At 39.8% G+C, this 22863-nt stretch overlaps 2 protein-coding genes across 2 annotated transcripts; one reads left to right on the top strand and one right to left on the bottom strand.

Moving 5' to 3' along the window:
• Positions 1-1167: 1167 nt before the first annotated feature.
• On the bottom strand, positions 1168-8143 carry ppp1r3ab (protein phosphatase 1, regulatory subunit 3Ab). The gene is made up of 5 exons (XM_084555941.1): positions 6737-8143; positions 6059-6132; positions 5003-5614; positions 3704-3979; positions 1168-3433 (listed from the first exon to the last, which is right to left on the bottom strand). The coding sequence occupies exons 1-5, from the start codon at positions 7632-7634 to the stop codon at positions 2528-2530; spliced, it is 2766 nt and encodes a 921-aa protein (XP_084412067.1). The 5' UTR covers positions 7635-8143; the 3' UTR covers positions 1168-2527.
• A 3563-nt stretch (positions 8144-11706) lies between these two features.
• Positions 11707-22842, top strand: LOC311495832 (forkhead box protein P2-like; the record flags this gene model as incomplete). Its single annotated transcript, XM_084555448.1, has 13 exons — positions 11707-11862; positions 13971-14075; positions 14817-14897; positions 15632-15749; positions 16133-16310; positions 16719-16823; positions 18001-18088; positions 18452-18590; positions 19330-19503; positions 19587-19657; positions 20376-20477; positions 20586-20707; positions 21554-22842. The coding sequence occupies 13 exons, from the start codon at positions 11707-11709 to the stop codon at positions 21714-21716; spliced, it is 1602 nt and encodes a 533-aa protein (XP_084411574.1). The 3' UTR covers positions 21717-22842.
• Between the last annotated feature and the right edge of the window lie 21 nt (positions 22843-22863).

Below are 22863 nucleotides of genomic sequence, written 5' to 3' on the forward strand. Positions count from 1 at the left end.
TGATTTAAAGTCAGTGTAAAGTAAGGCCAACTAGTTAAAGCTTTGTTATTCTGTATTTATACATTCTTTTAAATCCCTCGACAGTAGTTTTCTCTCTCCCAGAACAACACATAGCACATGATGGTTGCTGTGCTGTTTATTTAGCTGCAAATTCCCCTCCCAGAGGGCTTTATTTATAAAACTATTCTAATTTTAGTGGATTTTACAGTGTCACGTATGAATTCTTATATAAGAGCTTTAAGAAAACCAAACAGCCTAACCTAGTTTAATGGGTCCTTTGCTGGTTTCTGTGACTGTATTGTATTGTTTTGAATTTAAGAGAGACAATTTTTTGTCTCATCATTTTAAAGACCACATTACTGTTTCTTAATATAACACTTAAATGTTTATCCATTTGCTCTCAATGCATTTATGTCCACACTCAAGTAATAAAGCATCCAGAAAGAGGTCAGATATGAAGTGATGAAATGAAGGCAGTCGAGTGGCGCGGAGATTATGGCAGCTATTAAACACTGCAGTCGTCAGAATAGTCTGACAGGTGAAGGGTTCAGCCAACGTGCTCTGATGATACGTGGCCTGCAAAGCTAATAAAAATTAATTATTACTGCGCACGCTGGTTGAGTTGAGAGATCCACCCTTATCACTTCAGGTCACTCAGCAGTGTGTTTTTGTTTTTAAAACTATCACTGTGTAACCTCCTCATAAAACATCCAGGTCTTAGTTGGTGTGGCTTTGACATGGACTGTTTTTACTATGTCAAATGCCAAAGTTGGTGTGGTTTGAATTATAGAACACAATTCACAGATTTCCTGTTTATAAAAAGATATCTGAGGATATTCGAACTTCAGGCATACACTGTCCCTGGAATGTGAACAATAAGAAGAGAACGGAAATAGCAATAACTTTCATTGCACAGGCAGATATACTCTGATGTTTGTTTGACTTTGTTTGATGAAAATGTTGTTTTGCTGAACAACCTGTAATCTTAACAGTGGACTGCCTTCAAATGCCTTAGTGACTGTGTTCTGCTGTGTTCAGCTCGCACAGCTAAAATCCAAAGTTGAAAACGGGAACTACATGCTACAGCTACAAGTGAAAAGATTTAACTCTGTGTTTGTTAAATATCTAATATATTAAGCTGTTTTGCATTGGCATTGGAAGCTGGTAAAGATTCTGCTTTACCAGATTTACTGTTGTGAACGGTAAACCACGTCTGAAATGAACACGGACTCCCGTCAAGGTTTGCCCTCCATTTTACATGTTAGAAACGAGCTTGACATTCTTTAGCAGAGAAAGATAAGAAACCAAGGAGAGAGCAAGAGGAGGACTAATCCTTCAAACTATTTCCTTTCATTCTTTTCCAGAAGCTGTTTGCTCATGAGTAAATACTGATTTCAAGGCTAAGTCTGTGAAAACATTACATTTAAACAGTAAAAGAATACAGTTCAACTCTTGTGTTGGTTACCTCGATGCCAAACATATTTTATAACTGATACCTGGTGATAACAACATATTTGATTGGATCAGTATGCAGTTGGAGTTTAAAACACATTTCAACACACCAGAAACGCAAATAAGATCCCAAACACTCAGGTCATCATCTGGTTTCTGTGTTTGTGCAGAGTTCCAGGGTATGACTGCAGATTACTGACATACCAGTGGCGGCATTAATCTTTATTTATAAAGCATCGTTTATTGCCGCCGACCTGCAGAGTCTGGGTTAAAAAAATATATTCAGAAGTACGTGTAACACTGTTTATTTGTAAGTAATTCATGCTCAGTGTAGTCCAGTTTAGTCCAAGAACATACTATGACACTGCACTTGTCAAAAAGGAAAAGTTGTAAACTATTTGATCAAAACTAATGATATTCCAAGCAGTTTCAGGCCGCAGGCCACTATGTTACATATGTTAGGCTATAAGTGCAGCCTCACAGAGTCAGTTGAAACCACCATCATTTGATTTCTAATTGTGAAGTTATGAAATGTTATCTTTCACATACAGTTGCTTTTCTAGTACTGCTGTTAACAGCAGGAAAATAAGAGCCACAGAATTATTTTTCACTTCTACAACCTATTCATTTTATTGTTAAGAAAACTCATCATACACAAATGCAACGGTTTTTGGCAGCAGTCATAAGCACAGCACACTGATTCTTTTTCATCTACGGAACTGATCAGAGAGTAATGCTCCACAGCTGAGGAGACACTAAGTTTCACGTGCAGGAAAGCGTGGAGATAATTGGTTCATACTCTTGACAACAGAGAGTTAACATCCTCCCATAGGGAATATACAGCATTTATTCTGAAATGTGTCATATGCATAAAAATGAATGCCCATCATTATTTACTATGGTATGATCTTGCTAATTCTTCAACCATTACTAATTAGGTATGATCATATATATATGTGTGTGTGGAGAGAGAGAGAGAGAGAGAGATATACATGGATATGTCACCACCTTCTACACTCGTAAACTTCTGAAGGTCATTTGAAACATTATCACAACTGAGGTTGGCTTTTACAACTCAGTTGTTGTTGTTTTTAACCGCCTGCTTCTCTCCTTGACAGCAGAGCCAAACCACAGTTATCAAGTAGAGCCCCAAACAGGCAAGAAAATCATAATGGTACGCCACAACTAAAAATACCACTGACAAGGTGGTGTATAGCAGTGTTTTTGAGACATTGCTGCAGGAGAAAGTATCTTTCCACCGCGAAACATTCTGGTTAATGCTTTGCTGTCCACTTGACTGTGACAGAGTTGCGGCGGCAGGTGTCTCCATGTCTTCGTGACTGTCCTGAGGGCGGCTGAGGTGCTGCTCTTCATCCACAGACTCGCTGATGGATGGCATGGGCGTGGACAGAGGTTTGCTTCTGCTTACAGAAGGCCTTTTGCTCAAAGTAAATCCTGTGTCTTTGTCTTTGTGGCCCTGTGCTGTGCCTACAGCCCTCAGACAGTGCATGTACAGCTCCACCTCGTCATCTGAGTCGGACTCTGAAGCGCTGCCGTGGCTTGTTTGGTCATTTTCAGGTTCATCCGTCAAAACGCACCCGCCTCCCTCTGCAGCGGAGGATTCTTTCTCAGCCTTTGATCGGTCATGTGTAACAATCTTTTTGCTTTGAAGATCCTCCTCCTTGTAAGGACAGATTTCATTCTGGACGTGTGGATTTTGCCCTTCTCCTGTATTTTCTTTGTCAATTACTGTCTCATATGCACCCTCCTGCCCAGTGTTCACCAGAGCAGATAAACCATCTTCAACCTTGTTTTGTATAATGTCTAACCTCTCCTCTAAACACTGCACTTCATCTTCTCTGTTCGCTATTGTTATGCATGAGTCTACATCTACAATCTCTGCCTCTCTTGCTTCATCAACCAGGATACCCTCTCTGTAATCTGGATTCTGCTCCTCTCCATTTCCCTCCTTTAGTTTTACCTGATCCTCCCATTCCACAGTGGTTTCACCTTCATCACTAGAGTCTTTTTCCATTTTTTCCTCTCCCTCTAGCTCCTTCTCTTCTTGGACATTTGTCCTTTCAATACTGACCTCTTGTGTCTCAGCAAAGTGTTCCTGTAACTGCGTCTCCTCTTCTCCCTCTGTTTTCTCTGCTTCAGCTAGTTCTTCCTCTGCAGCTGTCTTTTCCGTCGTTGTGACCTGGGCATATTCTAATTCTGTCTCAACATTTGTCATGTTTTCTGCAGTCACAGTCCCCCCAATTTCCCTCTCTCTTCTCCACTCCTTGTCCTCTAACCCCACAGCCTCGTCAGCCCTGTCCTCTTCCCCTCCTGTGTCTGAGATCTCCTCCACAAATTCTTCTATTTTCGTTTCTGCAGTATTGTTCTCCGTTGCTTCATTGTTCCCCTCCTTTAAATCTACTGGCTCACTCTCTTCTTCATTTGTTAATATGCAATTTTCCTCGTCTTCGACCATCATTTCCCAGTTTTTCCCTTCAGAAATGTCTGCTGAACAGAAACCCTCGTCCTGTTTTGAGACAGCACCTTCCATTTCACTGTGCTCCGTGTTTTCAACAGTGTCTTCATGATAGTTACTCATCACTTCGTTTGTCATGGGTTCAGCTACATCACCAATTGCCTTGATTTCCCCCAAGGGTTTCGGCTCATCTTTATATGAGCTGCATGTTGCTTTATTTCCTTCCTCTGTGTTAAAAGTTTCCAGAGATGTCTGAGGTGTTGTTAAATGTGTTTCGTCCTCAAGTTTACAACAAGAAACATCGGTTTCCTTTGGAAAGGAGTTATTGACGGGGTTAGAAGTCACATCATGTAATGCTTCTGTAAGTTGATCCTCCTTTAAAGATATTGTCACAGTTTCACTATCACAGTTCTGTTCTTTTCTGCTGCTGGTCTGTGGGTCTTTCTCTTCTATAACGTGCTCTGACTGACTCTGAGAAGACTGAAGTGATAAAAATGGTGTTTGCAGACTGAGCTTGGCTTCTTGTGTTTCATTTTGTCCCTGTGTTTCATCCAGATTAGTTTTAGCTTGTGTACATGTATTCTCTGCTAGCCGACACTCTGGTGTTTCTGCTGCGCTTTCCCATCGGAGGTCATGGTTTAGATTGTCTTCCTGTGTTTCTCCCTGGAGATGTAAACCCTCAGTGGTTATTTGTAGATTCAACAAATCTGTATTTACTAGTATGCTTACAGTCTCTGGATGTCCCAATGCGTCCCCTAAAAGAGATTTTGGATCTTGCGATGTATTTGTAAATCTCTGGTTAGAATTTTCAGTCCTATCTGGACCTTGTATATCGTCTCCACGGTCCAGAACATCATTTACTGTCACATGGACGGTTGTCTCTTCTTCTTCAGTGGGAAGAGTATTGACTGTAGCATCTAAGTCTTCATGATTGTTCATTACATTTCCTTGAACCTTGTCATAGCTATTTCTAGCAACTGCTGGAACAGTGCAGCTAGTCTGTCTTCTTTCATTGTGAGGATTTAAGTCTCTAGTATTCAGTGTAGGCCATACAGGATGTCCCCAGTCACCTACGCTCTGACTTTCACTTCCTGCTCTGCCAAACACCTGATGATACAGCGGAGCCACCACAGTTCCAAATGTGAAGCTGCTGATGTGGCTAACAGAGCTTTCACTGTGCACTGTTGTCGTGTTGCTGTCGTAAGTTGTGTCTTGACTGCTTCCCTCAGCTTTGCTCACAAACGTATTGATATTCTGCTGCTCTGCAGGAAGAGTTTCATCAGCTGAGTGTGATGGCTTGTCTGCGGCAGAGATAACTGTGGCAATCTCCCCATCTGTTGACGTGGCAGAGTCAGCCAAAGTAATCTTCTCAGATTTCTCTGGCTTACTGTTAGTTGTGCAGTCATGTGCTTGTGACGTGTCAGGTAGAACTCTGAGGGAGGGTTCGCTGCATGTTTTTACAGACGCAGAAACAGACTGAGAACTTTCTGATATGCTGTTTGCCTCAGAAAATAACTGCACCTCTGGGCCTGGGTCATCTTGAGCTGCCTGTTTTATTTCTAGAGGGACTTCTTCTCTTTCAGTGTCATTAGCTCCTCCATCTCTTTGAGCAAAGTGCTCCTTTACTCGAGCCATTCGTGCAGCCTTGCGGCGACTTCTTCTGCCCCTGTTCTGGCTGCTCTCAATCTGTCCATCAACAGGGATAGTATAGCAGGGATTAATTTCAGCTTGCTCACACAATGGTGATGCTGTTTTAAGAAAAGAGACTGGGGTGACATTTAAAGCTGCATGCTTAGATTAAATAATGTCAGAAAGTCTGGATTTTAGCATAAATTATAGAAACGGGATAGGGATATGGGATATGACCAAATATGAGGCACTGAGGAAGCACTTAGTGTTCTTTAGGTGCACAGGACATTATGTTACTAGGATGGAGCAACTCAAGCTCCAGTTATGTGACATTTCTTTCGGAGGTCCACAAGGGGTCATGTTAAGTTTTCTATTCCTCTTGTACCTCATACACTCAACATGGTGTCTCTAAGCTCCCTTTCATAGCTAATAATACACCAAGCTGTCAAGTCATGCTTAAGTATAGGGAAACATTTTGCAGAGTCAAATCAGGTGACTTACCGTTATTTTCTCTGATGCTCGTGACTGACAATCAGAGATTTTCTTGGCTTCCGCAGCATCTACTATGGACACATCTGGAGAAGGGACACGTTTTACAGCTATGTCGTAATGTGCTAATGCATTTATACATTTTCTAAGATTTCACAAGGATCGTTTCTTCATTTCACAATCAGCAAAATCAATATTCACCTGCTGAACTATTTTCTTGTGATGAAGCTTCATTTGCTGAAATGTTGTCCACAGTGGAGAAGTTCTGACTGTGAATGGATACAGTTTTAATCAGTCACATTTTTCATCATCTTGATAATTATAATTTTGCTGATGGTGTTTCTCAGTGTGAGATGTGATAGTGTATGACCTTTTGGCAGTTGGCCCATTGACAAACAGCCTGAATGGTTAAACATCAGCAATAACATAGAGGAAGCTACAGATCCCCACCTAACTGAGTAGCTAGGGGATCCTTTCCTCTTCATGCAGAAATAATGTGGTTTGACACCTGTTTACAAAAGTAACAACATGCAAAGCCACTATCATTTTGGTCAGACAACTTCATTACGTTTTACAAAAGTTAATGTTGTTTTAATCAAATAGCAAAAACTGGACAGTCCACTCTCTCACCATAATGGACACTTCTCATAATCGTAAAAATTGTGTTTAAAAGCATCCCAATCACTCCTCACCTGACCATTTTGAGGCAGCTTTTCTTGTTCACATTTTCCTTCTGTTGTTTCTCTTTCTCCTCTTTCATTATGTGGTGACAGAAGAGCACATAGTTCCTGCTGTTATTGTTGGCCCAGAATGTCCCCAGAGGAGTCTCATACCGCAGACAAAAGTCAACTCTGGCTCCCTGCTCCCCGAATGGCGGCACTAAGGTGAGCTTAAATGAGAAACAGTCCATCAGACCATCACTGGACCCAGGAATGTATTCTGCCAGGAGGTCAAAGTGGCTGGACCAGGAGTCCAAGGTGGTTCGGATATATACCGCCTTATTGAAGGAGATGTTGAGGACGCGGACCACTCCTTTTAGTATTGTGGTCCCTGGTTGTAATTCGATTGTTTCCAGTTCAATTTTCTGCTCCTGGACTTTGGCAAACAGCTCCGCAGTTGCCAGAGGAACAGTGAAAGTAAGAGGAGAGAGAAAGTATTCTTCTGCATCTTTACCTTCAACCTCAGGGGAGTCATATCCTGGTAGTTTGGGTACATCCCATTTGTCAAACTCCTTCACTTGTACCAAACAGAGGCCTTTGGCATCAGCAAAGGACACTCTCCTGGAGCCGCATGGGGGAGGCTCAGGCTCTGAGTCCTCGTCAACGAAAGAGCTCCTTCTCCGTGGGATGGGAGAACATTTGGGCCTGATGCCGATGATAACTTCACTGTCATCATCGTCCACGTCCAGGGAGCTGAGGCCTGGGACACCCAAGAGGTTACAGGCCCCAGAAAGTCTTGGTTGTCCCACAAACTCCATGTAGCTCTCTGTGAGAGAGTCAGTGGGAAATGAACCGCAGTGCGTCCGCTTCTGGCAACTGACATTCAACATGCTCTGACTTAACAGATGGAGTCGAGTTACAGATGACATTGTTGCAAGGGCCAATACTATAAATAGGCTAGAAGGGACTTAAACTATGTACAGTAGTCTAACTTCAAGAGAAGAATATATCAACCACTTGCCTCTTTAAGACAGAATGCTTATGTGATGTAATCTAAACTACTGCTTAATAATGATCTAATTGTCTTATTGCAAAACTTCCTAATGTTTTGTCGTCCTTTTTCTTGTGTAACTGTACTAATTTCTCTTAAGAGAGTTACAAACCTATTTGTAGAAGAAGCATGAGATTTACCACAAGCTATTTGTGTTCTGTTGCTTCTGGCCCACAATGCACATATGGCCTTTTCATAAACTGTTTAGGCCTTCAACACAATTTCCTTTGACCAATCGGTGACTTTCTCAGAGTGATGCAATAACTGTGAAATCCTGATAGTGAGAAACAACCATTCCATGTGAGATTATTCATTTATCTGCTTGTCCCATACCACAATTTATCAGCGCATACCAGAATTATATGGTTTATATTTATTCATTGTGCATTACTTCCTGTATTTATCTCACACCTGTGATAAAGCGGCCTCTCCAGCCCAAAGTGGTTAGTCCTTAATCCCAGTGAGTAGATAAAATACATACTTTAACAGTGAGTAAGAATGTTTTACTTTAACTGGTACACTCCCCTCATCTGGATGAGAAAAATATAAAAGCATGTAGGCAGAATAACAGTTTTGTCCACACTGTAAGAGTCTGTAGGATCTGATACAGACAGGATACATTCATCGCTGTGCTAGGAAGACTTGGAAGTTGCAGTAAAACTAAACAATGCATGCAAAGGAAAGAAGACAAGGACATCTAATGGACACTTCATCTGTTAAAGAAGAAAAAGCAAGATGTGTCTTCACAACTGATTCTAAGACCAAAGAGAGCAGCATAATTTCAAAAGATCTAGCGATGGTAGACGCTGTCAGAACCTATGACAGCATCCTCACCAAAGCTCCAGATAACATGATGAGTTCCTCCTCATTGCTTTCAAAGCCATCACTCTCTTACATTGCTCTGATTGCCAAAGTCATCCTGTCCTCCCCCTCCCAGAAACTCAATCTGGGATCCATATACAGAGCCATGGAGGAGCAATTTCCCCACCTGAGGAGCCGAGGTCCAGGCTGGAGGAACAGTGTCCGGCACAACTTGTCAGTGAATGACTGCTTTGTAAAGGTGAGCCGCTGCGAGGATGGTCGGGGCCACTACTGGGGAATCCACCAAGCTCACCTGAGAGACTTCCAGCTTGGGAACTTTCGGCAGTATAAGAGTACCAGGAGCAGGAGGGAGAGTTGGAGGTATGACAGTGTGGCAGGGTTTCTGGCTTTGATGGAGACCAGTTGCTTCCTAGGACGGTTCTGTGAGCGTGGATCTGAGTCTTTGGCCTGGGTGGTGCCACAATGCCCTCTGCAGGAACCACGGAGGAATCAGATGAGTTCTTCGGACTGGGCCCAACCATGCTATCAGCCTTGGAGCATCAGTGTGGATCGGGTGCAATCCCCCAGCTGGGTGAGGCCTTACTATTGTCCAAAGATGTTGCCAGACACATATGGAAGGCCTACAGCTGGGAGAAGACGTGATGGTCAACCTCTGACTTCCAGACCGCACTCCTGGGAGATTAATGACCTGGTACTGAAAGGCATGACGGAGTCATATTGCAGCAGATTCTTAACACCACCTGCTGCATTCTGCTGCAAAGAGTTTATAAATCCATTACCTTACAAAGTCAGCTTTTAATTTCATTTATGAACGGTCCTGAAGCCTTAAATTGAACAATGTGGAGGATTTTTAATATCTCTGAATACATAAAAGAAATGCATATAACTTTTTTTTTATTCTACACAAACCAGAGGGCAGGTAAACATTAATCCAGTAGGTGGCAGAAAGTTACCTTGATAATAATATCCACAATTCAGTCATTAACTGCTCTGGGGTTTATCCTTCTTCAGCAGATCTTATCATTTTTTATCATCATATGTTTAACAAAGACAAAATCTATTTGACCTCTTGTCTTTCCCTTATATACATGTACAGCACTTAATCATGATCGCAATCACTTAATCAGAATAGTATCATATCTAACATATATGTAGCCCACATTATTGCTGTGTATATTCATTGATCTATACTAAGATATTTCAGTCTGTGTGTGAGCATGAAACCTTTGATTCTTAGCTTAAGGGACACTCAGTCTCACCAGGGCTTAAATTATTCCTGATGATGTGGCAGTCTGGCCTTCAGCTTCATTTATCATGTACTTTAAAGAAACCAGGGCGTATAGTACAGGGTACGCTGGAAACCAAAAACAGGATAAAAACACAGAAACAATAACTTGTATAAGCAAGAGCTGATTATGCCAAAATGTCTTGTACAGAGTTTATTATGTCTTAGAGAGATCTGAAGGTATTTCAGGTGTGGTTGAACGTCTAAACTCTAGGGTACACTGAATTTATCAGGAGCCTAAATAAAAACAGCTTTATTTATTTTTAATACTGATATCCTGTTCAAATAAAAGTGCAGATACAACTGTAAATAGCTCTTTGATAGCAGTTTGACAGTTGTGTAGTTACAGAGCTCTTTTTGTTGTTTGAAACTTTCACATATTGCATATCTAAATAAAGTCACAACTGTACTTGTCTTCTCTAAAAGAACAAGAGCCTTTGTATTTTCCATTTAAGATGGTAAACTGTGCTCGTTTTGAAGTTTTTTTTATTTATATATTTTGCTATTATGTTGTGTACGCCTGTGAATATCAGCCAGCACAAGTAATGTCTGCATACAATAATTATTTCTGAAAAACAGTCATCTAGGAAGCACAAAATCTATTGTTCGGCCTCATGTTAAAATATATTTCAATGTAAATAAAGTGTTACTTGATGCTAATTTGTGGACAGTGTTTTTAATAATGCAGTGATACAAATATGGAGACCCTCCTTGGTAAGCACTTTTGAATTCTTTTGAACATAACATTAAAAAACATCAGTGGCTGATTTGATAACAGTTTTTTTCCCTGCTTCTCACATACTGGGTGATCAGCTGCTGTTTTCACTGTCATATTTACAGACTGATACTGTGACTCCTCCCACTCAGGTAGACATACAACTCCATCAGTTCTCTCCCATCCTCAGTCCAAACTGCTTGACTTGGAGACACCAACTCTGCCTGGCTGCTCTGAATTTGACTATTCTCCATAACGGTATGTAGCTTTAATCCAATTCTGATGGAAAGTACAATGCTGTGCCAAGACTTTACTCCTTGTAGGGTTTTAAGAGTTAATAACTGTAGTTAAACTGCTATTTTTTGGAGGTATCAGGCTGTACGTTTTAGCTCTTATACATAGGATCTTTTTGTGTCACTTAGTTTTCACGTGCAGTGGCAAGTTAGCATGGGTGATAAATACTTGGCTTTATAAAATTCTACGCAAACTATCACAGATCTTCGTGCCTGTGATATACCACATAAAGCTTCTGCCTTTAGTCTGCACCAAATATTAGTGATAATTGAAAACTGAGTGGACATTTAAGTGAATAACATATCTCAAAATGTGTTTAGTAAATGCATATTCAGTCTTTCTTTTTATAAAGAAAACCTGTAGATAAGGTAATGTTTTGTTTTTTTGTTGTGTAAATTTACAACGCTGAAATACCTGTGTGTTTATTTTCTGTTTTCACCCACATGGAGTTAAATACCTTATATGGAAATATAGTATTTAACCTTCTGTCAAATCTGTGGCTGTGTAAACTGTGTCTATCATCATCATTCTTGGAAGCCGAACTTGCAGCCTTTCATTTTGTTGTTGTGCCTTCCTGTCATTCTTCTCCTCTTTGCTGTTTTTTTAAAATAACAATACATTACTGTTACAGGCCTAGTGCCGTAACAGTAATGTACGGGAGGTAACAGTTACAATAAAATATAAATAAGTTAAAATATAAATAAGTTTTTAAAGTAAAAAAACAACAACAAAACTTTCCTTTCCTGCCTTGCACTTAGTGCAGTCTTAGTGCAGTCTTAGTGCAGTCTTATAACTCATTTAGTGTTGATGTTCTCTGTTAGGACTTGAGCTGAGATGCCTGAGTCTCCTCTCAGTCCCACGGCAGCCCGTCAAACCCCAGCCCGCAGCCTCCTCAGTCACACAGACAACGGCGCAGGGGAGAGAGTAGCTAATGGGGACTCCTGCAGTGGAGTGAGTGGTGAAAACTGGCAGAGTCTCCACCATAAACAGGTACGTTCATGCTGCTACTCCTTATCTTCCCCCTCATCCAACTCTTCTCTGTCCTTCAGCTCTGCCTCCTCCTCTTTATAAGCGGGAAACAGAACAGTCTTAGGCAAACAGATGTCAGGAGAAATACCCCATTGCTCCATACTGGATTATCCTCTGACAGGACACCTAACCCGGAGTCTACGGCTCTGTTGACAGTGGCAGAGATTTGATATGTGATCTGAATTGACTTGGGAGGTGACATGCAGAACTCTTGTTTGTCCTTCATTATTAGTTCGTGAGCCATTGCTAAGGAGGAATAATTGTGCACAGACCAGGGTCAAACACATGCAAGTGAAAGGCAAATAAGCATGGAAAAACACAGTCTTATGGGTGTCTCTCGCAGTGCCATCCCTGGTGATCTTAATCTACGGGATCAATAAAACAACTTAAATAATGAACATTGATTCCTTCAGCCTCTCGTCTTTTCCTTTAATTCACTTTCTAAATCTCTGCTTGTAGTTGCCTTCAGTTTGTGAGCAGACAGCCGGCACCATATCTGCATGATATGAATTTTTTTATACATGTACATTTTTTTTTTTATACATTTTATACTTTTTTGTTATTCTCAGCTCAACATAATAAGTGACAATGTGGTGGAGCCACTGTTGCAACATTGCCTGTCTGCCGGAGCGTGAGTCCAGTCTTCAGAATACAATAATAACTTGTGGTGCATCCTGAAAACTCAAAAAATGCTACAATTGAATACTATTTACAGAGAACGCTGGTGTTCTCTAAATATGAAAGAGAACGATCTCCAGCTGTAATCTATTTCTTTTCGAACAGAAGCATCAGTCCACACAGCGCAGATGATTTGTTAAGCATGATAATGAAGGCAGCATCAGTTTTTTCGTACAGTACATGTAAAAGAACATCCTGGAAAAATTCAGAGCGATCATTATTCTGTTATTGTGATCAGTATTTTTGGAGTTATTAGTTAATCCCCCTAAATTATCAAAGTGATGTCTGCTTGTTTTGCCTGACAAACACTGCAGTATAACTTAGAGGTGTGTATTAGGACAAGTACTCTACATTAGGTAGGTCAATGTACACTGTACTTTCTTACACACACAAATGAGTTTTATTCACTGGAACATCTACTGTGATTAATTCCTGAAAAGGAATAAGTAGCTAGTCTCACACCTGAAGATCAATTCGTGAAGTTATAAATTAGCGATAACCCTCGTGTTTTAAGTTACTGTATAACTTTTTTAAATTGCTGATATAATTTCAACAGATTAACTGTTCCAGCAGTAAATAAGACCAGGTCCTACATCGTCCCCCAAGCAATTCATAACATTACACCTGCTGCCAATATCTTCATAACTTTCCGGTTGTTTTATCGGTCTGGTTGAAACTCTGGAGACGTTAGACGTTACAATGGAATGAGTACAAAAAAAAATTACAAACTTGAAGTCCTCGGTGTGTTCTTCTTTCATTACATCCTGCAAGCCGCAAAGATAATACTCCAATATGACAGGCTTCACTAAATCCGATGAAGAACATCAGGTGACTGCCTTTGCACCTGACAGTCTGCAATAGCTGACATTTTATATGTAGAAAAAATGAACTGTTCTAATGAATTCTATTTTCTCCAACAATGTTTTATTGTGTTTGTATTTGTGTTGTTTATAATGCAACATGTTGAACATTTAAGAGGCTTTTTCTTTTTCTTTTTTTCTTTTAATGCAGTCATGGTAATTGCTGCCACCTCTGTTTGGCCACAAAGGGAGACAATCACTCTATGAGTATCGGTGCAGATCAGTTATTATTCTGTGGGAGTTTGCCTTTATTAATACCCATACACTTCTATTAGGAGCCACAACAAGCATGAAATGGTGTCGCTAATTAACTGCTCAGCCTTTCCCCCATCTCATTTAGGGTCAATGACACAATGCAGCATGATGATGTTCACAAAAGGTTGACAACACTATTGTGTAATTGGAAAAATTCCCATTCGATGGTTATTACTGTTTATCACCTGACATTTACCTTTTGTCTCACTCATCCTCTTGCCTTCAATCTGTAGATTGTGGCACTTTATAATTGTATCTTTCTTCTCCTTCTTTGAGGTCTTCCTGGCTATGATGGCCCCTCAGCAGATGCAACAGCTTCTGTCCCCTAACCAGCTGCAGGCTCTGATCCACCAGAAACAGCAGGCCCTTCTGCTTCAGCAGGTATTTATCACAAGTACTAATCCCGATACTGCTAATATACAACACTGACAGTAACTGTACTGTACCTATGCAGATAAAGTTCAGTTTTTGTTGTATAAAAATATTTTCTTAGCTACAGTATTGCTGCAGATAGTTACCCAGTTTCCAACAACAGTCTACTGGTTAGCCAAGCTAGTAAATTAGCTAGCTTAATAACTAGTCTGCTGAAGTAAGCTAATTGTTCAGTTAGCTAATTTAATCTGTCTGCCAAGGCAACCTAGTTATCTTACAGGAAAATACAATAGCATAATTAGCCTTGCTAGCAACAGCTACCATTCCAGTTCAAACTGATCTCATGGCTAATGCTAATGCTAGCTCACAAGTTAAAATTACTACTAAATACTGTAAGTTAAAATAAGTTTTTTTCTACTGGTTGGCTAGTCTATTTAGACAAAATGGTCTTCTTAGGCCAAATGTACAAAAGTACAGTATCTTCTTTTAATATATTATATTACTTATTTTGGTAAAATTTTACTTGGCATACCAGACCGTCCAACTTTAATTAATATATCTACACGTACAGACATCTTGGACATGGCATAGCAGAAACACCACAGGTATAATTAATAATATTAACAAGCACTGTGCCTTTCGACAGCCGACCTTTAAATGAAACAACAAAATATTATATTAATAATTCTATATGGTTTCTGATACTGATGTGTAAATTTGAATTCTACTAGTTAATCATCTTTTTCCCAGCAGCATCTGAAAGAGTTTTACAAGAAGCAACAACAGCAGATTCAGCTGCTTCAACAGCAGTCCAGCAAGAAAATCAAAGAGGTCAGTGCTTGTGGTTGTTTTGAGTTTGTTTGTTTTGTTTTGGGTTTTTTTTGTGAAAAAAAGGATGTTTTGATTTAGCAGGCAACTGATGTTGGAAAGAAGTAGAATTTTACATTGATGAAATATTATAAAGATTATATATTTAATTTCTTTCTCTTTCTCTTTCACTTCTTTTAAGCAATTGTGTGGATTCAGGTTTTCGTTTTAAGATTTGAGAACTGACAGTCAATAATCTTAGAACCTGATGAAGTTTGGAATCCATTACATACAACAATTAGCCACAACATTATGACCCCCTGCCTAATACTGTGTAGGTCTCCCTTGTGCCTCCCAAACAGTTTCTCTTTCAGTTTGGGATCTGGGGAGACTCGAGGCAGAGTCAGCACCTTGGGCTATTTTTTCCATGTTTTTTTGCATGGTCCAAAAGCAATTTTTGTGGTGTAGCAGGCTGCATTGTCCTGCTGGGGTTTCGGTTTGTGCTATGTGTAGTGAATAAAATCCACATGAATGCCAGGATCAAAGGTTTCCCAGCAAGATATTTCATTGTAACAAGATTATCAATGTTATTCACTCCCCCTGTCAGTGGTTTTAATGTTGTGGCTGATTGGTGTGTGCTTATTACAATGTTCGTGTCCTGTTTGACATATTGACATAAAGTATTGTTATGGTTACATAATGAAATATCCTGTATGTACCATGTTTTACTGATCTCAGTTCCCTGCTCTTTCTCCCAGCTCCCTGCGCAGCAGCTCATATTCCAGCAACTCCTCCAACTCCAGCAGCAGCAACAACAGCAGCAGCAGCTCACACGGACACTGAGACCGGCAATGTCCTCTCCTACTCTCTCTCCAGGTCACTCATCTTTGCATTCAACGCATCTTCTACATTTCTTCTCTCAGCATTTGTTCATAGCAATGATCGTGATGTGAGCTGTTGCATTTCAACGTACAGTGTGTTTTAGTTTTCTGTACCATATCAGTATTCTAACTATCGGCATGGATAGAAAATTGTTTTATATATAAAACTGTCACTGGAGTTATTATTCTTAGATTACATTTCATGTTCTCCCTGTGTGCTCCTTCCTTCATTGAATAACAATCTCACTAAATGTCGTGGTTCCTCCTCTAATGTTTCGTCCATTGATTAGGATAAGATAAGGTAAAATGTGTTGTTTCCTTAAACAACAAATAAAACAACAAGTAAGATAATTCTGTATGTTATCTTGAATCTTTTAGCTTGTCTCAGCCTGGCAGAGATGCAACAGATATGGAAAGAGGTCATATTTGGAATAACTGAAGATAAAACCACAATAAAGACCAGCCAGGACTCTTCTGCTCACAAAATAATGTCAACAAAAGCTACAGGGAGACAGAACGGTGACCAACAGTCTCTCCCTCCACACAGAGCTGAATGGTAAGATCCATCTCTTTGTGCTGTAAACAGATCTCAGTGCTCATATGATACCGCCTTTTTGTAAACATCAAACACTTGTCGTCTGTAGACGTCTCTTTTGAGACCTCATTTTTAATTCCCCTAGGGATGCTATATTTTGTGTTGTTTGTTTGCTTTGTGTTCCTCCACCTGAAATGGTTCAGCAAAGCAAAAGTTTACATGACTACATGTCCCATATCAAAAGTAAATAGTTTTCCGTTTATTTTTCAGTGCTCCCTGCTACCTCTCTCTGTCATTTCATGGCACCTGAAAAGAAAAGAAAACACTCTTATGTCAGTTTTACTGCTGTTTTGCTGACTTCCTGCTGTGTGTTTTTTTTTTTTTTATGTCTTTATGTCTTTCTCTCTCCTTCTTTTCCTCCTTCTTCAGCAGTGTTAAAGGTGATCACGTTGCCACACACGTCCTCTTCGGTCACGGTGTGTGTAATTGGCCTGGATGCGAGTCACTCTGTGAAAACTTCAGCCACTTTATCAAGTAGGTTTTTATTCCATCTTAATGTGTTATGTTCTGTGGCCTTGCCATGTGTCTCTCTAGTCAGCCTAGGATGGTAGTTAGGTATCTGTTTTCTCAAAGATTCTCCATATACTTCAAACAAGAAGGTTGTTTTGACAGCGTTTGCAGAGTCATCATGTCAAAAAACACAGTTAACTTTTTAACTTTTTATTGCACAGTAGAGGTAGCCAGACAGTAAGGAAACATATGAACTCACTTGCCAGTTCATTAGGTACAAAGTGAACCAACAGCTTTCTTAGTTATTTTATTAATTTCAACTAAAGCTGAATATCATACCCTTCAGCCTACATATTGAACTGGTGAATATGTGTTTTTGTTTAAAAACATAAAAAGATGGAAAGCAATGATGAAAGAAATAGACATACGCAATTTGTGGCTACAATCTTCCTTTAGAATTGCAAAACAAGTTATAAGATGCATTGCAGATGAACAGAAATATTTGAGAAGAATCTAACAAAAATGGTAAGGTATCTGGACTCTGCAGCTCAGATACTGTACAACGATAATTTATGTGGCAAGGGCAAATTAATTTCAATGGCAAACACATTAAAATATCATGGTTTCCAAACCCTCTCTGCACATATGAATGTGCAACAGGCGAGTTGGAGGATACTATTATATACAAAAATAATACAAATACACTCATGGTGAAATTCTTTCTCTGTATTTAGCCCACACAGAAATGAATGAGAATAAATGCTGAAAACACTTGGAGCAGTGGGTCGCACCTGGGGAGCACTTTGGGGATTGATTATAGGTGCTTGCTAAATGCTCGTCAGTCAGTGCCCTTTCAATCCCAAATCATAGCTCCCCCATTATTTTTATTGTTAATTAATTCCTTAAATTGGGAATATTGCTTGTTACTGTAATATTATTTGATTTTCAGCCTGTTTAACACTAACCTTCATCCATTTATAAATAAATCATTGAATTAATTACAGGTTTAAGTCGCGTTTCAATAAATAGCTTCGATATATTTTGACATGTTTGTCTGCACTGAGTCATTGCTTTGAGTCCAGACTGACCACCCTGCCGGTGCTGTCCCCTGTAGAAAAGCAAGCTACAGATATTTCTCTCCTCGAGGTGTTTGACGGAGAGGAGAAAGATTTTTCCTTTATTACTCCTGTGTTTGTTTCAGGCACATAAGCAGTGAACACACTCTGGATGACAGAAGTACAGCCCAGTGCAGAGTCCAGATGCAGGTGGTTCAGCAGCTCGAGCTTCAGGTAAAAAAAAAAAAATACATCAGCTGAATTTGTACCAGTAGCCATGTAGACATGTACTCTTTGGTACAGAGCCAAAATGACATACTGAAAAACTAAATGGGTGACAGTCATGTCACCTAAATATTTCAGCAAAATCATAATTAGTCTGAAAAACTGGAAAAATGAAAAATATTTTGTCATCCACACAACTTTTCATTTGTGGTAAATATTCCTGTAATTTGTGTTTCTTCTTAATGTTTGACACAGGAGGGACTTTTACAGCGAAATATGTCTGGTTCACAGCCTATCATTTCAGCTGTCTGTGATTCTGATGTGACACCAGCTACTGTGATTCCCTCTTCCTCACTTCCTCTCCTCTAACAGCTCTGCAAAGAACGGGAGCGCCTGCGAGCAATGACGGCTCACCTGCACCTGCCGTCTTCAGAAGCTCAGTCGCTCCCTCAACCCGCGCACTCGCTACAGTCTGATGGGCCTGCTGACCTCCACGACCTGCAGGTAGATAGTGAGCAGTAATAGCAGTGTGGACAATAGAGGCTGAGTAAATGAGCCGTGAAGTTGATGGCGTTACAGATCTGTAAGGAAATCTCCATATTTGTTGTGAAAATAAATAATGTCTGGCTGCAGCTTCATCTTCTCCAGAACTGACGAAGGTTCTGCTAGACTGTAATTGACCTGTTGAACTCTTACAGCTGAGTGGGCTTACGTGTTTGCATTTTCTCAGAAACATGGAAAAGAAAAGAAAAAAAAACATGGCTTTGAGGCAGAAGGAAAATCCATCAGATTGAATCACATGAGCAATTTTTGAAACGTTTTAAGCCCTGTTCACCTTTTTATCATAACTCTCAAATGACTTTTCCTTTGTGGACTGTGTGAGGTCAACTCTGTGCATGATGTATATGGAGCTTCCTTTCCTCTCGGTGCCCAGCTGTTGGTGCCATTGTGTTTTCAGACAGCAGACATGCTCTGAAAATGTGGAAGATAATCATTTGTTAATCTTGCAAATATTGCACCATAATCACAACACGCACCAAACAATTTCACCCTATAATTAACAATAATTGGCTTCCTTCTTATTGCGATATTAGTGGAATCACGTCTGAAGAGGCGGATCTAATCGCTCTGTTACACTCTGTTAAATAAAAATCTCCCACTCTGTTTTGTTTCTCTGTCAGTCTTTTCACTGTTCCTTCGTCGACTTGGATCATCTGCTTTTGTTTGCTCTCAGCTCAGCTCCTTCACAGTCACCAACCGCTTGCCCTCGCTGAGCCCGTCAGACTCTGCCCGGGTGTCGCCCCAACCTCTAGACCCTGCCGGGACTCCATCACAGAGGAGTGAAGAAGAGTCTCCCACTCACACAGCTTGTATCGGAGCCATAAGACGCCGTCATCACCCTTTGGTTTACTCTCTGTCTTCAGGTATACTTCAGGCCGCTTTCGCATGTGTTCACCCAGTAAATAAACACAGTAGTTTATGGCAGTTTTGTTTCATCTTGTTTCAGAAAACGAATTTGAGCTTTATAAGAACACTGATATCAGACCTCCTTTCACCTATGCAACGCTGATTCGACAGGTAGGACCACACAACATACGTTCTTTTTATTGTTTTTTTTTTGTTTTTTTTATTTAAACATCGTACAAACTATAGGCTCCTTAACAGGAATAAGCGGGTACAGAAGATGAATGAATGAATGAACATCATACAAACTGTAATATGTTTAGGGCTTGGGTGTCAGTTGAATTTAGCCATAAATTATGTGGACATATTAATGTGTGTGGAAAAAAAGCTTTTATGGACCAGAGCGTCCTCTCATTTCGTTTAACATTCGACAGCAGAAAATTAACTTTTACTTTTTGTTATGTTATCAATTATAATTCCTTTGGTACTTTCTTGAATATGAATATTTGTTTCTCTAAGCTGTATCGGGTTGTATCAAGTGTTGATTGGGTTAAAAAAGAATTTTAAATATGTAAATCTGCGCTCAGGGTTGTGATGTATTGGCTGTGTACAGAACAAATTATTAATAAATAAATAGCAAGAATTTTAAAATGAAGAATGGAAAAGATGCATAAAAGTGGCCTTATACCTACAGTGTATACTCATGTCAGCAATAATTTATTATTACTGACATTAATCCTATAAAAGGCAGAATATGTACTAAAAATATTCATCAATAAAAATAAATCAAACTTGTGAGCAGCTTCCCCCTCATTAGACGTGAAGCATCCAGGGGTTTAACTTGACCCTGTAATGTGCTAGTTTTTTTTTATTATTTACACTCCATCTACAGGCTATTATGGAAGCATCAGACATGCAGCTGACACTCAACGAGATATACAACTGGTTCACAAGGACGTTTGCTTATTTCAGGCGCAACGCTGCCACGTGGAAGGTATCGCACCCGCACATAATTACCTCTCCGATCCCGCCGTGTGTCATACCTAATTTGTGCAGCATGGATTCAGTAATGTCTCCCTGACTCTGATTTCCTCTGGATCAGAACGCAGTTCGCCACAACCTGAGCCTGCACAAGTGTTTTGTGCGCGTGGAGAATGTGAAAGGCGCGGTGTGGACGGTCGATGAGGTGGAATTCCAGAGGAGGAGATCCCAGAAGATCACAGGGTACAGTTCCTGTTCCTCTCAGTGCTGGCACCGAAGTGACTGCATATATTGAGGCAGTTTACACATTACACATTACACATTACACATTTTTCTAACATATTGCATTCTACTTCTACTCCAGCACATCTCAGAGGGTAGCACATACTATATATATAAAGTAGTATTACTCCACTGTATTTATCTGTTAGTTGGTAGTCCTCTTATAAGTAATCTTATTGTACACAAACCATAGAAAGAACTTATAATAATGCTTTGTTATAAATTATATTACCCAACAAGTACAGCTGAAACCATTGGACAAAGAATTAATTGACACATTATGAATGGGTGACACTGTGGTAAAGTGATATCAGTCTCATGGGAGTTTTTTCTCCATACATGATGAAGTGCTTTTAATTAAGTAAAGGATGTGAATAATTTTAAGCACACCATGCAATGTGGAATGAAGAGTTGGACAAATACAAAATGATCTCATTAAGTCATTCAGTGGAAACTATGAGCAACTGACAGTATCTTTGTGCACACTGTAGAATAAATCTACTGAGGCAGTCCTGTCCTCCATCCATTGTAGGCCAAAACATGTGCTTTATAGTATGAAGAGGGTTACAAATTTGTTTCCTGGTGTCAATAAATAGATAAATATGACTGGATCAACTCTCATCAGTGTCAAAGCTCCTGTCTTGTTCAGTTAATGAAATATTTGCCATTTTAACTGACCTTGCCTCAAACTCTTGCTGTTTACTATGCTGTTGTTTTCAGAATATACAGTATGTATTGATTTTCTTGTCATGAATTAGAAATGGATTATGTGTATTTTCAAATCCTGTTACCTTTATTACGCTGCAGGAGCCCGTCACTGATGAAAAATGTGTCCTCCAATCTTTCTTTTGGGACCGTTCCAAATGCGAGCTTACAGGTGAGGGGATATGTTTCTGTATACGTTTTGATCAATAGTTCCCGTTCGCAGGAGCTTGAACTGGTTGAGCTGTGCCCACTGTCTGATTGTTGATCAATCTTCTTTGCAGACAGCGCTATCAGAGACATCCTTCAAGAAGGAGACTTTAAGCAGAAACCCGAGGAGTCAAATAAGGGAGAACAAGACGGCAGACAGCAACAAAAACCTAAACTTTTCTGCACAAGTCCAGCAGTGAGTTTATTATAAACTCTGAAAATGAGTGAAATGACAAATGTTCTCAGAGTATCCATTGAAATGTCTTTTTTTTTTAACCTTTTGCAGGCCATTTTTCCTTAAAGACGAAGAGCTGAATGACCAAGAATGCCTGATGCCGATGGTAAAGCCAGTCAGTCTGCAGCACATGACTGAAAATGACGAAGAGCATTTGTTTGCCCTTGAATGACCCGTGACAGTACAAGACCCCTTTGTAGGCCAATCTATCCTTTCTGACATTCTCACCAAAACAAAGGTGATGCTTTCCTTCCGAATATTCAAGTAGCTTAAACAGTTTTGAATATAAGATGTGTGGTCAAAATGTATTTGGAGGTGTTGTGGTATAGTCACATTTATCCTCTGTAGGACGTTCCTAGCACACACATTATATTATGATCTTGTTCAAGGGAAAAGCTGCCAAATAAAATTGCATCAGACAAACGTGCACACAAAGTACAAGTGATAAAAAAAAGCATGCACAGTCAAAAGTACAGCTGGAGAAAACTGGACCAAATGTTTGTGTGTTTTAACGTGAATGATTCCCAGAATTTTTTATTATGCCATTGAGTTGATGTTTGATGTTGTTTCAGATGTGATAGAATAAAGTAAAGATATGTGTCATTAAAACTGTTGAATACGTACATTGTGCACTGTTCTCTTTGTTTTTCTCTGTGTTGTGTGTATTAAGTTTCAGATCGAAGAAGAATTGTTTTGTGTGGTTTTACTTATAATAAAAAAAAAATCAGTATGCCTTATGTTTGTTTGTATTTATTCCAGGCCACTGAAATCAGATTCCTCATATTGTAATATTGAGAACAGATGCTCGTACGACAGTCCTTGCGTTTGTAGGTGTGTGTCTAATGTCTGTTATTACAGCGTAATAAATATGCGTAAACCTGTTTAATGTTGCATTTAATACCACGCTGTGTTTTCCAGTTCAGTTTTCTGCCAGTGTACTTACTCAGTCTGGTTACTCAAGCTGTATGTT

The sequence above is a fragment of the Chelon labrosus genome (assembly GCF_963514085.1).
Source record: "Chelon labrosus genome assembly, chromosome: 11".
In the NCBI taxonomy this organism is placed as follows: domain Eukaryota; kingdom Metazoa; phylum Chordata; class Actinopteri; order Mugiliformes; family Mugilidae; genus Chelon; species Chelon labrosus.